The sequence below is a fragment of the Vicugna pacos genome, chromosome 8 (genome assembly GCF_048564905.1).
Source record: "Vicugna pacos chromosome 8, VicPac4, whole genome shotgun sequence".
Lineage (NCBI taxonomy): Eukaryota > Metazoa > Chordata > Mammalia > Artiodactyla > Camelidae > Vicugna > Vicugna pacos.
Window position 1 is genome coordinate 58,606,547 of NC_132994.1, and position 15,577 is coordinate 58,622,123.

General features: G+C 36.2%; 1 protein-coding gene across 1 annotated transcript; it reads right to left on the reverse strand.

Annotated features, from left to right (window-relative positions):
• Positions 1–2,133: 2,133 nt before the first annotated feature.
• On the reverse strand, positions 2,134–14,362 carry NMBR (neuromedin B receptor). Its single transcript, XM_006197770.3, has 3 exons — positions 13,817–14,362; positions 4,995–5,343; positions 2,134–2,535 (listed from the first exon to the last, which is right to left on the reverse strand). Exons 1-3 carry the CDS (start codon positions 14,272–14,274, stop codon positions 2,134–2,136), a joined length of 1,209 nt encoding a protein of 402 aa, XP_006197832.1. The 5' UTR covers positions 14,275–14,362.
• Positions 14,363–15,577: the final 1,215 nt, after the last annotated feature.

The window sequence follows — 15,577 nt, forward strand, 5'->3', positions numbered from 1 at the left end:
TAATTTCTAAGAAATTAGAAATTCCTTTCTGGTTATATAGTAACTAGAAAAAAAATTCTAAAATCCAATCAAAAGTTTGAGAATAGTAATAACATTAAAAAATCAGATATGTAGCTATTGTTAAAATTCTTTTGTTTTGAAAAATAAAAATTGAAACTTGTGGTGCCATTATTACTCCATTAATATCATTCAGAAGAATGTTTTTAATAAAATATGCATAAATAAAAATGTTCTAACATATTTTATAACTATTTTTCATTCTTGAAAAACAAATCAGATACCAGATTATATAACAATGTTATTCTCTTAAAGTTTAAATTATATATATATTAGGTCCTTATAGTTCTCTATATCTGAGTCTGCTTCTTTTTTGTTATATTCACTAGTTTGTTGTACTTTTTAGATTCCACATATAAGTGATATCATACAGCATTTGTCTTTCTCTGTCAGATTTAATTCACTTAGCATAATGTCCTTCAAGTCCATTCATTTGCTGCAAGTGGCAAAATTTCATTCTTTTTTAAGGTTGAGTAGTATTCCATTGTAAATACATACCATATCTTCCTTATCCATTCATCCGTTGTTGGATACGTGTGTTGCTTACATATCTTGGTAACTGTAAATAATGCTGCTATAAACAATGGGGCTGCTTAAAATTTCTTAATAATCTGAACCTCCATTTCCTGATCTATAAAATAAAGATAATAACAAGACAAATTTCAGAAGTAGCTTTACTATGTAGTGAATAAAGTCTAAGTTCAGGGCCCTGGCAATATGTTCACATGATCAGATATTTTTGTAAAACTTGCTATATTGTATATTTTTAAGAGATATATCCTCCAAATTGTGAAATGTCATACTCTATCAAAATTGGATCCTTCTTTTTTCATCTGAGGGGTTATATCAAAGATTAAATTAGATAGTACATGTAAAGCTTTAGGATTATACATAGAACATAGAAAACACTTGATTAATGTTCATTATCATTATTATCAACAGTCATAGGAAATTTGCTTGTGTTTATTTTTTCTATTGCTACATATAATTGAATATTTTATATCTTAGAGTATGGGTTAGGAGTGTTTAAGAAAGAGGTTAGTACATTAACAGAATCTTCTTGGATTCAGCAAATTTGAAAAGAGAAATAGTATGAAATATATTAATTCAAATATTCAACTTACTGATACGTGCTTAAGAAGGAGTAACTTTCAGACTTCAGTCAAATCATGTTTGCATTTTGGTAAAATAAATCCAAGACATTTGTTCAGAGATTACTGTGATACTATGCAGAGTAAACTTCCCAAGTGGCTGTTATATACACTTGTCAGGTGGCTATTGCAAGAAATGATGGTTGAACTCACCAGAGTAAATGGTTGAATTCACCAGAATTACATATATCAAAACTACACAGAATCACCTAACTATCCAGGGATTTAGCAATGTATACAAAGATGGCCATGCCAATTTCTGAGTCGTAGTTTCACAATTTAGGACATATGGTACCTATTTTACATTCACAATGTACATCACATTCAGAGGTTATCTATTTCACTATGCATAATACAAATGTCATCATACTTTTTAATCATATACTTAGAAGTTATAAGCATAAGCTATTTCTATAAATTGTGATTAATCATACAAAGATTAGCTCCACCTTTCCAATTTTCTATTATTTTATTCAAAGGCAATATATACATGTACTAGTTATGAGTAAAATTCACCAGGAAAATATGATTTGTATTTCAAATACTTGGAAGTTTGAATATTACACTCGAATCATTGAGTCAATAAAGAAATTTATGTCATGCTTCAAGATAAAACAAATTTAAGTTAAATACGCTAGAGTTGGCTCCAAAACAAGTTCAATTTTGAAGCAATATTGATTTGTACACATACAGAATTGCATTTTTGGATCACTCTTAATGTGAGTAATGCATACATTTTTTAAGGTCATTTAAAGTCTTGTTCAGAGAAAAATGCTAGCTTTGTTTGTTTTGCCTTTTCTGAGTCATTCGTGAAATACTCTAAGGAATTAGCTGAGCTATAGGAAGAGAAAATTGTTTAGTTCTGCTCTACTTGATAGAGGTACAAGAGTAAGTTCTTTCCAGTTAGTGAGCTGAATGGCCAAAATCACAGTGCCATTTCCTGCTTCACGCTGTGCCCATTCTGTAACACAGAATTGGTCACCATGTTCTTTGCGTTGCTTTTCAGGGATGTCACGCGCACTACAGTGGAGCTAAGTAGGTAGCTGGTTGATCTCTCTCGATAGGACTTCCTTCCACAACAGAGCTGGCTATTGAAATGCCTCCTGAAGCTTTCGCTGAGTAGATAAAGAGCAAATGGATTGACACAAGAATTGCAAAAGCTCAGAACACGGGCAACTAAGGTGACGATCATGTGGCCTAGAGATGGGTCAATCTCATTATAGTTGAAAGACCTATACATGTAAAGGATGTGATTTGGAAACCAACAGAAGACAAAGCAGCCGACAAAGACCAGCACGATTTTAGCCAGGCGTTTCCGTGTTTCCATCTGCAAATATAAGGAAAAAGTCCCACTGATTAAAATGAAAACAGAGCCAGCCACATCCTAAACACATTATGGTACAAGAGACGTAAAACTTAGCAAGCAAATGCACCCCCAAACATGAAAACAATTTTTCTCATTGAAGTAATGATTTTAACAATTTGATGAAGCCTATTTGGCCTGGTCACTGCACTAGTTTCACTTTAAAATATTTGACAGCTTATAAATGGCCTTCATGTTAAAATTGTGATCTTAAAAAATCTCTTATTTTTAACTCATTTCCTTTAAGTTAAAGTCTTATTGTGATCACTATAAATATAAATCATTTGTTTGTAATCCATTGAATTATAAACCACAGAATATATTCAAGCTTCGATTTTTTTTAAATTAGGGTAATTTAAATAGGAAAAATTGATCTACTGAAATAGGATATGACTTTTTTTAACCCTTATCCATTTAAAAAAAAAAACTTGAGATTTAATTTAAACTCCTGACTCTCTTAAATCAAAAGCATCTGACATAACTGTCAATTCTATAAACATTACTATGTTAGGCTACCCATGCTTAGAATGAAAACAAAAGTGTTTTCTTTCTTTTCACAAATTCACCTATTATGTTTGCTGTTTCATAAGAAGGTCTTCAAGAATGTGATAAATACACAAAATTCAAATATTGGATCTTAATCTTTTTTAATCTATAAATCTTTTTCTAACATCTAGGGTCCAAAGCTTAGCTCACACTTGTCTAATTGGTTTGACTATTTAAATAAGGCAGCATGAAAGTGAAAACACAATTTACCAAGATATTTATAGTAGATAATATATTTTTTCTGAGCTAAAACTATTGGTAGATGACTAGAATATGCCAGAAAAGCCTGGAAAAGTTTAGGACTGAAAGAGATCTGATACTGGGGAGTGGTGACAGTAAACAAATGTGCAAGTGAAAAGGAGTCTGGTTCAGGAAGCAGAATGTGGTACTGCAGATGTAACCCAGAGGCAAAAGTTAGACACCTAGGCCATGTGAAGGAGGTAGATGTAAAATTTACTTTACTAAGCAGGGTCCTCCCTAGCAGATGCAGCACAGGAACAAGAATTTCCTGGCAGTCTATACTTGGAGATTTAAATATAGAGGGAGGCTGTTGGCGTTGAGATTACATCTTGGCAGATGTCAAGCCCAGTTACTCAGCCAAACTTTGTAAGTCCTAATAGGGAAATTCACAAGAAACAAACAAACAAACAAAACAAGACAGAACTAAGGCCTTAAAAAACAAACAAAAAAAGTGGAGGTGAGGAGGTTAAGAGGAACTCAACTTTAGAAACCAAAGCAAAAATTTAGATACCTAAACTGAGATGCAAATTGGATCCCAGGGCTCGGAATAAAAGGGTTGTGTGTAAAGGAAAAAGCACAGGGAGACTGACCGGGACGTTTTTGCATCAATGATGCCAGATATTGAGATAATAAATCTATTGATTTTTATAACAATTACTTTAATGATTGGTTAAAAGTTTAGGACTTTAGAGCAGGTGTGGATCCCTGATGCTGATGGACATCAAGAAACAGAGACCAGCTTCCACACAAGAAACCTTTCCCAGACTTAGTGTCCAGAGCCCCAGCCTCTGCCTCCATCTACAGCCCAGAATATTTTAATCTGTGATTCATCTGTGATTCAGTTCATTTTCATTCAAACTGGGGAGCAGGCACCCATAAGCTCCCTTAACGTACATACCCTTTGGAAGAATTTTTTCACTAGAAGTGCACAAGTGTACAACATGAAATTGTCCCATAATTGCAAGATTTCCATCTTTTTGTGAATTAACACAATTGGTTTTATCTTAAATTAGTACCATACATTATTTAGAGAAGAAAGAATACATAAGGTGCTTATTACATAAGGTTGTATTTTTTTAATTAGTATATAATCTTTATCAGAAAAGTTATAAAGTTGAATTAGACCAAGCACAAGTACCAGCCCACATTCCAATCACTCTCACTCTTGTCTGCTGCCCTCTGTTCCCAGTCTCCCATTTTGGCATCCTAGCTCAGATCCTAGGCCGTGTCCTACAGTCCTTTCCTAATGCATCCCCCCCCTCGGACTTCCTGTCATCCTTAGTGAGCTAATGAGTGAAGAAACAATAATAAATACATATATATACTTATAATGTGAAAATGTTTCTGGTTTGTTCCATGTTTCTTTGCATAAACATTTGCACATAAACAAAACTTTCAAAGACGTTAATTTCTAATGGGCCCAGATGGCAGATAATCTGGACCTCAGTGGACTTTTACAGAGCTATGACATGGTGACGCATTAGAGACACCTCCTGGCTCCTCAACATCCCTTCTAGTTCAGTCCAGTGCACATCCCAGTGCGCTCTGACCGCTCTAATCATTCCTGGTGTTGAAAATAGCACTTACTGCATCTACCAGCACACTCCCAACACACCACACACACCTCTCAAGCATACCTGTTTTTTGGTGTATTCGTTGTATTCTCCCGGAAGGTTACGTGCACTTTTAATTAAGGTCTTTGCAATATGATAATAATAAACACTAATAATAGCAAGAGGTATGAGGAAATAGACCAAGAAGATGAGCACTGAATGAATCTTGGGATGTAATTCATCCGTCTGAGGGTAGGGTATACACGCTGTGAAGCTGCCATTATCCAAGCCACCGATGCGCGACACTTGGGAAAACACCGCTTCGGGAACAGCCAGCAGCACAGAGACGACCCAGATCCCCACGGCTTTGGCACAGGTCCACAGCAGCGCGCCTGACATCTGGATATCCATGGGGTTTACAATGGCTTTGTACCTGGGAAGACAATACAGCTCAGATTACTCTCTTAAGAAAGAAAAATTAAAATGAGAAAGAAAGGAAAAGAGAGAGACAGAGATCTTACTTGCTAAGAAACAGGCACCAACACCCCATTATTCCCAAACTGTTAACATAAGTGTGTGAATAACTAAGATTCCAGTGTGTCTCTCTGTCTACAAGTCATTGGGGAAACTTCAATCTTCATTCAGTTAGAAATGGAAGTTATAACTCTCTCATCCTGATAAATTTGCCAGAGTAGATCCAGAACGGATCCAGATTGAGGAATACATCCAGAATTCTTGGTTTAAAAGTAAGAAACCTAGTGGGAGCAGAGAACATGGACCTTTTCAATAGGGACGATTGTTAGCTTGCAAGGGAACATGGACCTCTTGGATCTTATCCTAAATAATATACATGTGACTGATAGGGATGTTTTACAAATTCTATAAAGCCAGAAATTATAGTTTAAAACAACAGTATCTGAAGTGTCACTATTAGCGCTAAAGCGTAGCATAGAATTGTCAGAAAATATGCTATATGCCAATCAATGTTTCATATGAATCTTCAAAAGGATAAAAGGCAAAAAGTAAAACAATACAATCCAAATTAACATGAACATGTTTAATCATGCTTCTTTCAAATATTTACGAAAATTTAGAAATAAAATAGTCCCTCAGTATAAAAACTGTCTCACTGAATGTAGTGATGTAATAGGTATGTATAAAAAGTTGATCTTTTTCTTCTAGGTAGTTTCAGAAAGATATCCCTAATGGAAAACTAGACAGCATTTAATCAAGAGGCATAGAAAGAGAGCATAGCTACCATTCATATATTAAATATCAGTCAATAAATATACTTCTCCATTAATTATTATTTTGAATCTTGCTTATTATATCTGTGTACAGTCTAAATTTAATGTGAAGGGGTAATTAAACTTAATCATATCACAAAATATATAATGAAAATTAGATCATTTTTTAGCTCATGTAAAGTCATCACAACATCTCAACATCTCCAACGGCATATCTCTGCAAACCTTTCTAGTTGCACTACCCAATCTTTTTTTCGTTTTCAAACTATCATTTATCAGAGGCCAACAAAGAATCTAAATATGAACAATCTGACAAATATGAGATGAGAAGGGTACTGTGGAAGCAAGAGGAAGAAAGAGAGAATTTCATAAAGAAGTGTAGACCTCTGTGTCCAATACTCTAAAAGTAAATAAGAAAGCTCCTTGAAACCAAATCCTGTGTCTTGCTTGCTGTTGTATCTCTAGGGTATAACACAACACCTGGTCCACAGTAGGTTCAGAATACGTGTTTGTTGCACTATTAAGGGAACGTGGTCTGAGCAACAAGGAGGTCACATATAGAGAACAGTTTTGATAAGAGTGGGGTGGTAGTTGCATATTAGGTTGAGAGAACAGAGGAGGGAGATGAAGACACAGTCTAGTGTAATGATATCCACTCTGGATCAACCTTCAGGATCAACTAAAAAACTGAAAAAAGATAAAGGATATTAGGTTTCTCCCCAGATTTGCTGGTGCAGAGTCTCTAGGATGTAAAATGTGAGAGTCTGCATTTTATAAGATTTTTCAAGGGATTCTGAATATAAGCCAGGTTTAGAAACCACCTTTCAAGAAGTTGACTTCCGCAATAAGCATCTTTCCACAGGTTTCCTGTGAGGTTGTCTGGTGCTATGGGTGGAGAGTATCTGGAATCCAGCAGAAGTTTGGTATTTGAAGAATCAGATGCCTGCCCTTTACAATATGCTACATCATGTTTTAAGAGTATTGATATCCACAGCTTAAAAATGCTTTCATCTTGTTTCATTTGATAAAATAATTCTGAGCAGTAAAACTGATTAATATTGAAAAAGCCAAAGAAACTAAGAGATAAATGATCAAATGTTTTAAGGATATTAATCTATAGTAAAATTCTGAACTTTATTATGAATAAAATTACTAAGATTTTAATTTAAAAATATCTATGTTTTTCATCCAAAAGAGTGTCTAAGATTATACTTAACCTTTGAAAAATTAATGTCATAAGTGAGATGTCACTTGAGAAAAGATGAGAAACACTGGACCTCATTACAGAAGGGCTAGAAATTTTATTGTTTCTCTCCTCAAAAAAAAATCACTTTGTTTTTAACCCATTAAAATGTATGTCTTAAATGATATGAATGTTTCACAAGGAGAATGACAACGAAAAGTCATCTAGATGAAGGCACCAGGTTAGAACTAGCCAGTCTATGGTTAAAACAATTAGGGAAAGGCTACAGAAAGCAGAGATCATCTTGATGAATTTTATAATATACTCGTTTTGCTCCCCACTTCAATGCCTGTTTCCTGATAATTAACTGCATGTGTGAGTAAAATATCGATTTGAATTAGTGAAACATATGTTATCTTGACACATAGGTAATATAGTAGAAATAGTTACACAGCAACCCACAGTTTAGAAATGCATGCACATGAATTGTTTCATTTGATAAAATAATTCTGCGCAGTATGACTGATTAGTATATCCATTTTGCAGAAAAATTCATTGGGGCTAAGGGATAAAATGATGTTCAAATGATCACAAAGCCAGTAAGCAGAAGACTTCTTCATACTTACAACTTCACACCTACGTAATAACATATATCTTGTGACTAACAGATTCTATGTGCTTTTTTCAACTCTAACAGGGAGTACAACTGAAGAGTCAAATGCTTTATCTAGTCTATTCATTTTTAGGCATTCAAACTCCTTGTCCATTTAAAATCAATAGCATTTTTACCTGGAAAGACATTTTTACAGTGGAGAAGCTAAGCCTCAGCAGTGTTAGCAAATAACATTTCATATTCTTTTAAATTGTCTCTAAAAATTGCATTTTCTCAGAAGTATATCATCTCTAGACATCACTTTCATAATCTAAAACTCGTTCCCAATGAGATGTTTAATGTTTAGTTCTCTCTGAAAATGTGGTTCTTCTCCAAAAATTAATTTGCATTAAACCATAATCATTAAATTTTTAATTTTCAAAACATTCCCCCAAATTTCCACAAATAATAAAAGAAAGTAGAGAAGAAGGTCTACATTAGAGGCTGAAAGAAATTCTTATTGAAAATCTCTAACTCTTGTACTAAATATTGGATCAACTCTTTCCAGAAAAGAATCCTCTATATCTCATATCAGCATCAGTTTTTCCAGAAATGTAATAAATAAACAAATAAAAACTAAAATCTTTTAAGTAAGAATTGGTTAAGAATGAGAAAATAAAAATGCAATGAAGGTTATTAAAGACCTTGGAAATCCATCAAACCCTCCTGAGCCATCAGCAATTGGAAGGACCAAGGTAAAATGTTACTTAGGGTTTTGAAACACACACATAGGACCTGCACTGCTTGTGACAACTAACAATAAGGAAACTGTTGAACTTCACTGTCTGACCTCATGTCTCAGCCAGAACAGGTGGCCCCTCTTTAAATGCATCACTGTAGGCAGAAGACTGAAAGGTTTATCTTAGAGGGTCCTTGTTTCCACTGTGATAGACAAATAGAATCAGCATAAATGACAAAATGAGAGGCTTGTCTGAGGTGTGGCAACAAGAACTAGTGAGACAGGCAGAGCAGTGGAGCAGTGCACTGAGCATCTGGTTGCCCCACCAATTACTAGTGTCCTTTCTCCTCCTTGGGTCTCTCTCTGCTCTATATTCTGAGAAGGAGGCAATAGGACCCTACCTTAGGTCCCTCACCTCTGGTTAAAGATACTAGTCTTATTTTGCAAATGAGGAAAATATTGCCTTATGGGTATGAGTTTTGTGCTTTCTTATCACTTTTTCTCAACTAGAATACCTGGACGTAACGGATGCAGGACTAGCACCCAGATGCCATAACCCGCAGTGTGGTGCATCCCTTCCTTACTTACAGTGTGTCCTAAAGGTTTCAGATCAAGGAGAATGAATATCTTCGAACACTATAAAGTACTCTATAAATTATGGCAACAGTAGAAATATTGTGAGAATTATACAGCACCTCTCTAATTCAATTTGTGAGATTCCTTCTAAGGAGGAGGGAAAGGGAAATAATCTAGAAGTATTAGAGAAATAAGAAGAAAAGATACCTGATTTAGTGAAGATTTACTCTGTTAATTTTTAAATTAAAAACTAGCACATTAAGATTACGATTCATCCTGTTTCTATGGTTATGTAAAAATACCAGCTGAGCACTCATTATGCAAAACAAAATTTTCCCTTTTTGAATTGGCAGCGAGAAGGCACTCATAAAAATGTATGACTCAGATTTCACCAAGGTATGGGTCACCTTATATTTTTCATCTTTTATTTTCCATATACCTGGTTTTCCTCCCTTTTCTATTCCTGTTGTATGTTATTTGTATCTTTATCTTAAGCTGCCTTAAGTTCCTTTGGAACAAATTAAAAAATAAATAAGTCATCACTCTGGTATTACGGATGATCGGTAGGGTGAGTGGGGACAATTCTCTGGGGTATGTACGACCAGCGTGAACTCTCCAAAAGAGCTTAGAAAGCACACTCTAGCACCAGTTTTAGCATTCCCTGAGAGACAAGGGCTTCTCAGTGTACTGCCCAGGGATGTGGACTAAAGAAAGCATCTCTAATCAGGGCCAGCTGGTTAATCAGACCTCAGCTTTAGTCAGGAGTTTTGGTGGCAAACCAGCAAACAGATAAAGGCACTCCTTCTCACCACCAGACAAAGACTGATGAAAAAGCTTCAGAAGGTCTAGAAAGTGTTAGACCTAAGGCCCCATTGGATCTGTTTCAATACTTTAACAAATAATTACACCAACGAAAATATGTTTGCCTAAGTATAATAGCCAAATAATTTAATGATTCAAAGTTCAGCCTAATAGAACTAGCTCAGTTATGGAATTAAATCAGATTTTCCTAACTAGCAAAAAAAAGCTTGAAATTATTAATATATCAGCCCATCAGTCAGATCTGGTACAGTATTGTTTTTGCATTCAATCCAATATTGGCTGTTTAGTAAAACAACATAACCTAGTACATTAAATTAATATTAATTTCATTTTCATTATTTTATAGATTTTAAAAATTTAATTTATAAATGCATTTTAGTTAGCAGTTATATAAAAGACCAATGATGTGAAATTGTTTTTCCTATAAAGGAAAAAGAAGAACTCATTCTTAAAAGTTCCTTGCATTTGAATGGTTTTTAGATGCCAAAAATATCTTCAAGAATCAAAGAAATAATATTCTAAGTTTGGAAATGTAGCTACTATAATAGATAATGAAAGGGATATTAAAATGGCAACTATAAGTAAGTACAGCTTCTGGGGCTCCACCCACCCAATATCACATGTCACAACAGTAGGGGTGGGAATGTGGTGTGTCTGGGTGCGCATGCACACGCGCGCGTGTGGGTTGTTCAGTTCATGATACAACAGAGAATATGCAAATACTTTTAAGCAGCTATTTAATGTAAGCAAGAAAAAGAAGTACATTTTCAAAATAAAAACAAAATAAAAATTCATCAAGATGAAAGTAAAAATAAACTGAGAGCACGACTATCAGCATTTCAGATCACGCCCGTCTCTCCTCCTCCCATTCTTGTTCTCGTGTGCCACTGAGGCACAACTACAGGGGACACACATGACTTTTCCTAAAGATATATCAGCTGAAACTCCTCAAAAGAGTTTGGAATGTCAAGACTTAATAATCGCAAGTACCAAAACATGTCACCCATACCACCCTTTGGCCATATCAAGAAAGGTGATTAGGGCCTCAAGGTAGATTCATAAATATTGTATTTATTTCAGTGATGCTGTCATCAATAATATATAACATTTAAGCCTCCGGTTCACACTGGGATATGCTTTCCAAAATCTATCTTCCTGTATCTTGTTCTACATGACTGTGATTCTATTTCTAAACTCCCTACCTTTGTTTTCTTAGGTAAAGACATTTAAGCCATCTCATGAAGATGGGATATTTGGTTTAACAAACTGAATTTATTGTCTAAAGGCTCTAATAACAGGAATTTTTGTGTTTTTTTTTACTTTCCCTATTGCTTCAACTACTTCTTAATTTTGAATTCAAGATGTTTCTTTCATTTTGCAGTTAAATTTTACAAATTTCTCTCATCATATTGAATCTAATGAATCAGCTTTTGCAATCATTTTTCTTTTTTTACTCTTGGGTGCTTTGTTCTAAACTTAACTTTTCAGACTGCCATTAAGTAATGAAAACTATTAGTAACTTCTTATCCTTGGGAAAGTGATAATGGGGCTTAAAGGTGAAGAGTCCAGGCTTTGAACTGGGTTCAGATATTGGCTCCATCACTGTGAGATCATGAAAATGTTGCTTAATTTCAACCCTTAGTTTTCTTCACTTTTAAATGGTAATAATAATAATGCTTATTTCATAGGGTGGTGAGGATAACAAACTCACACCAAAAAAGTGAGCGCAGGACTAAGTGCAGTTAGACTTATACTAGTTTCCAAATCCACAAGAAATCAAAATATTTAGTGAGAGAACATGTGGGGAGATCAGATACTAAGCAACACTTGATTACTATGTTCTGGAAGGAAAATAGAAGTCTAGACAACATACAACAAAACATTTCCAAACCATTTAAGTGAATATTGGAATATATTGTGTAATTTTATCATTAGTAATTTCAGTTTCTTAATTTCAATTTCCCAAATGCACACTGATAAACATGAGTAGACTCTGGACCAACTAGAAAAAGCAATCCGGCTTTCTTTGTCATTGTTTTTAAAGTAGTCATGCCGTGTTTACAAAGTATGTGATACACATAAACCGGAAAAGTCAGTAAATATAAAGAACAGCATTTTCTCTGACCTTGGTCAGAGCCAATTCATCTATGTGCTCCCCTGACAAGAGACTGAGAAAAGTGCTATGAAACAAACTCAAGCTCTAGGTCTTGCTACTAAGATCACCTTTAGAAATGAATGCATAATGATAGTAATTTTAACTATTACAGTGATAGCCATTCATTAAGTTTTATTCTAATCATTAAATAGAAGTTTTTTAACTTTCTAATTAAAATGAGTCCCATAAAGAAGGGCAACTAAATTAAAAAGTCACATTTTAATTATGGAATTTTGAAAAGCCTTTTTAAAAGATAATAGAAATGCTGTCATATAACCCAAATGAGGTGCATAATTTACCCAATGTCACTCATCTTTACAGGAATGTCGTTTTAGAAAGAATATTATGCAAACTAGAAAGTCAATAGTATTTGGCTTAAAAAAGACAATGGCTCTCAGCTCTCCACAGAATATTGTCTTTCCTTCAATGAAGATTAACTCTTCAATGCCAAAGTGATGTAAGGGTATTATTGCAAATACCAGGAAATTGAGGACTCATTGCTCATTAATAACTTAATATGTAAATTAAAACAGGAGAACAGTGAACACCACCTTAATCATCCAATTTAAATTGTTTACCTAAATAGCTTAAGGGAATTAGACAAGGCTCCTTGCAATGATGCCTAATTTTACATTTTGCCCCAACCCCATCCAGACATCCCTCTTGCTTAAATGCCCAAAATCATAATTATAAAAAGCCTGGGATGGTGGCACTTGACCTAGAGTCAGCAAGACTGGATTCTCCTCCCAGTTCTGCCAAGGGGACTTATGTTCTCTGGGCCTCTATATCCTCACCCTGAAAACTGACACAGTCGAACTAGTTGATCTACAAAGTAGAACAGTGGACACTTTGCACCCTTAACATATGTGGAAAGCAGATTTGACATTAAAGATGTATTTGTGCAGCACTGTTTTAAGATAATAAAATTTGGTACCTATCTCTTTGTGTGTATCTTGGGGGGGGGAATGTCACTTGACTTGAGGTATTAAAACAAGAAGAATGCGTAAAGCCATGTCTGAAGAACATCTACAATTCCAGTTGTTTTTGCTTCAAATGAAACAGCAGAGTTAAGTTAGTAAGTGTAAGTGATGTTCCTCCCTATTTCAAAAAAAATAAAAAATAAAAATCAAACACGTCCCTAATGTTAAGACAGATAGTCTTTACCTTTCAGGTTCTTGAACTATTGAGTAAGGAAAGTGCACCTCTAAGTTTTTAAGGACACACAAAAAGCACCTACAAGATAGTTGCACGGTTGCACATTTGTTCTATGACTTCTCTATGAAATGGATGATAGAGATTCCCAAAGTGTGTGGAGAGTGGAGGGCAGTGGGGACGCTAGGCAATGCACTTTCAAAACTACTTTTAAACTAATGCAATTTTAATTATTTTTAAAATAAAAATTTTCTTATACTTTTTTAAGCTTCACATCTCAGTCCATTTTCACTCATTTTACTCTAATTCCCAGAAACAGTCTCTCTCCCTCTCCCTCTTCCTCTTCCTCCCAGCCCTTCCTTCCTCCCTTCCCTCCCCAGGAACACTCCCCGCCCCTCTCCGCTGCTTTTCTACGCCCCCGCCGCCACCTGTGCCCTTACCTGTCGGCGCTGAGGGCAGTGAGAGTGAACACGGATACCCCCACTGAGGTGAGCTGGATTACCGGGATGAGTTTGCAGCCCACCTTCCCGAACACCCATTCATCGAAGAAGTAGCGCGAGGCATCTACCGGGACGCAGGTGAGCAGCAGCAGCACGTCCCCAGCGGCCAGGTTGGAGATGAAGATGTTCGGGACGCTCCTCAAGGCGCTGTTGGTGATGAAGATCTTCACCAGCATGATGTTGCCCAGCAAGCCCACTGTGATGATGAGCAAGTAGAGCGATGGGATCACACAGCGGATCACCAGCTCCGCCGTGGTCCCGTGCGGGGCCGGCAGGAAATCCCCCTCGGATACCCCAGGAACGAAATCGCTCTGATTCACTCCAGCGATCTGGGAGAGGTTGGAAAGAGACTCAGGGGGCATGGTATCCTTTCCAGGAGAGTCCGCTGGAATTTTCATACGATCAGTGCCCTGAGAAGCGCAACGTACCCTTGGGTTTAATGGAATTCCCTCTCGCCAGGACAAGTTTAGAGCCCGCGGGGAACCCGTCACACTACCTTGTCCCGAGGAGGACGGCGCCGGTGAGAACTGTCCACACGCTCCAGCGTTTCACTTTTAGAAGGGGCACATTGGCTCCTGTTGGCTCCGAATTAAAAAAAAAAAAAAGCAGTTGAGCTTCTGTCTTTGTTTCAGTCCTCAATGGTTTGTTCCCGTTTATAGCTAGGAGAATAGCCCTTTTGTGTGCAAAGAAGTACCTGCCAGACCCTTCTTGGGGAGGGGAGGAAGGCCTCCTGTCGCTGTCCAGCGAAACACAGCTGAAACGCTAGAACTAGCGTGGTGAGGCTGGCACTTTGCTGGTCCCAGAGCTTTGCTCTTGTTTCTGCAGTTCCTGATGCACTGTTTGGGACTGGAGGGGCTCTGAGTCCTCTCTTTCACACTGCTTCTCTCTATAAATCCATCCTTACCCGCCTCCGAGCGGGAGGAGCCCCAGACAAGAAGTTTGTGAACCTCTGAAGATCTGGGGGCTGAGCTGGCAAATCCCTGACAGCCATAACATTGAATTTAGGAAAGAAAAAGAGTGACAAAAGAGGAATTCCCTCCTTACTTTTCTTCCTTAATCCACTTTTCTCTCTCCAAATACAGAAACTCTTTCCTATAGCTGGCATATTATTTTAACTGATATTTTATTGAAATATAGCACACATAAAGTACACAATTTTTAAATATACAGCTCAATTTAATCACTATTAAGAACCGACAGTCTAACCACGATCCCGTAATATAACCACTATTCATTCTGCCTTTTATCATGTAAGGTTAGTTTGCCTGCTTTTGTGCCTCATGTAAGTGGAGTTATATAGTATTTAATCATGTGTCCAGCTTCTTTCATTCAACAGTCTATCTGTGAGATCCACCCATGTTTTTGTGGGTAGTATTTTTCATTGCTGTATAGCATTCCAGTATAAATACACCACAGTTTGAGTATCCTTCCCAATGTTGATTGACATTTGGATTCTTTATAGCTTTAGCTAATTTGAATAGTATTTCTGTAAATATTCTTGCAGCTGTCTTCTGGTGCACATTTGAATCCCAGATGTGGGTTTGCTAGGTCACAATGATTGAGTATGTTCAACTTCAGCAGAATTTATCAACTTTTCAAAATGAACTCCAAGTTTTCTCTTTTGGAAACTTACTTGAAAATATCTCTTAAGGCTGAACATATGCATATCTATGACTAAGCATTGCCACCCATGATTATATA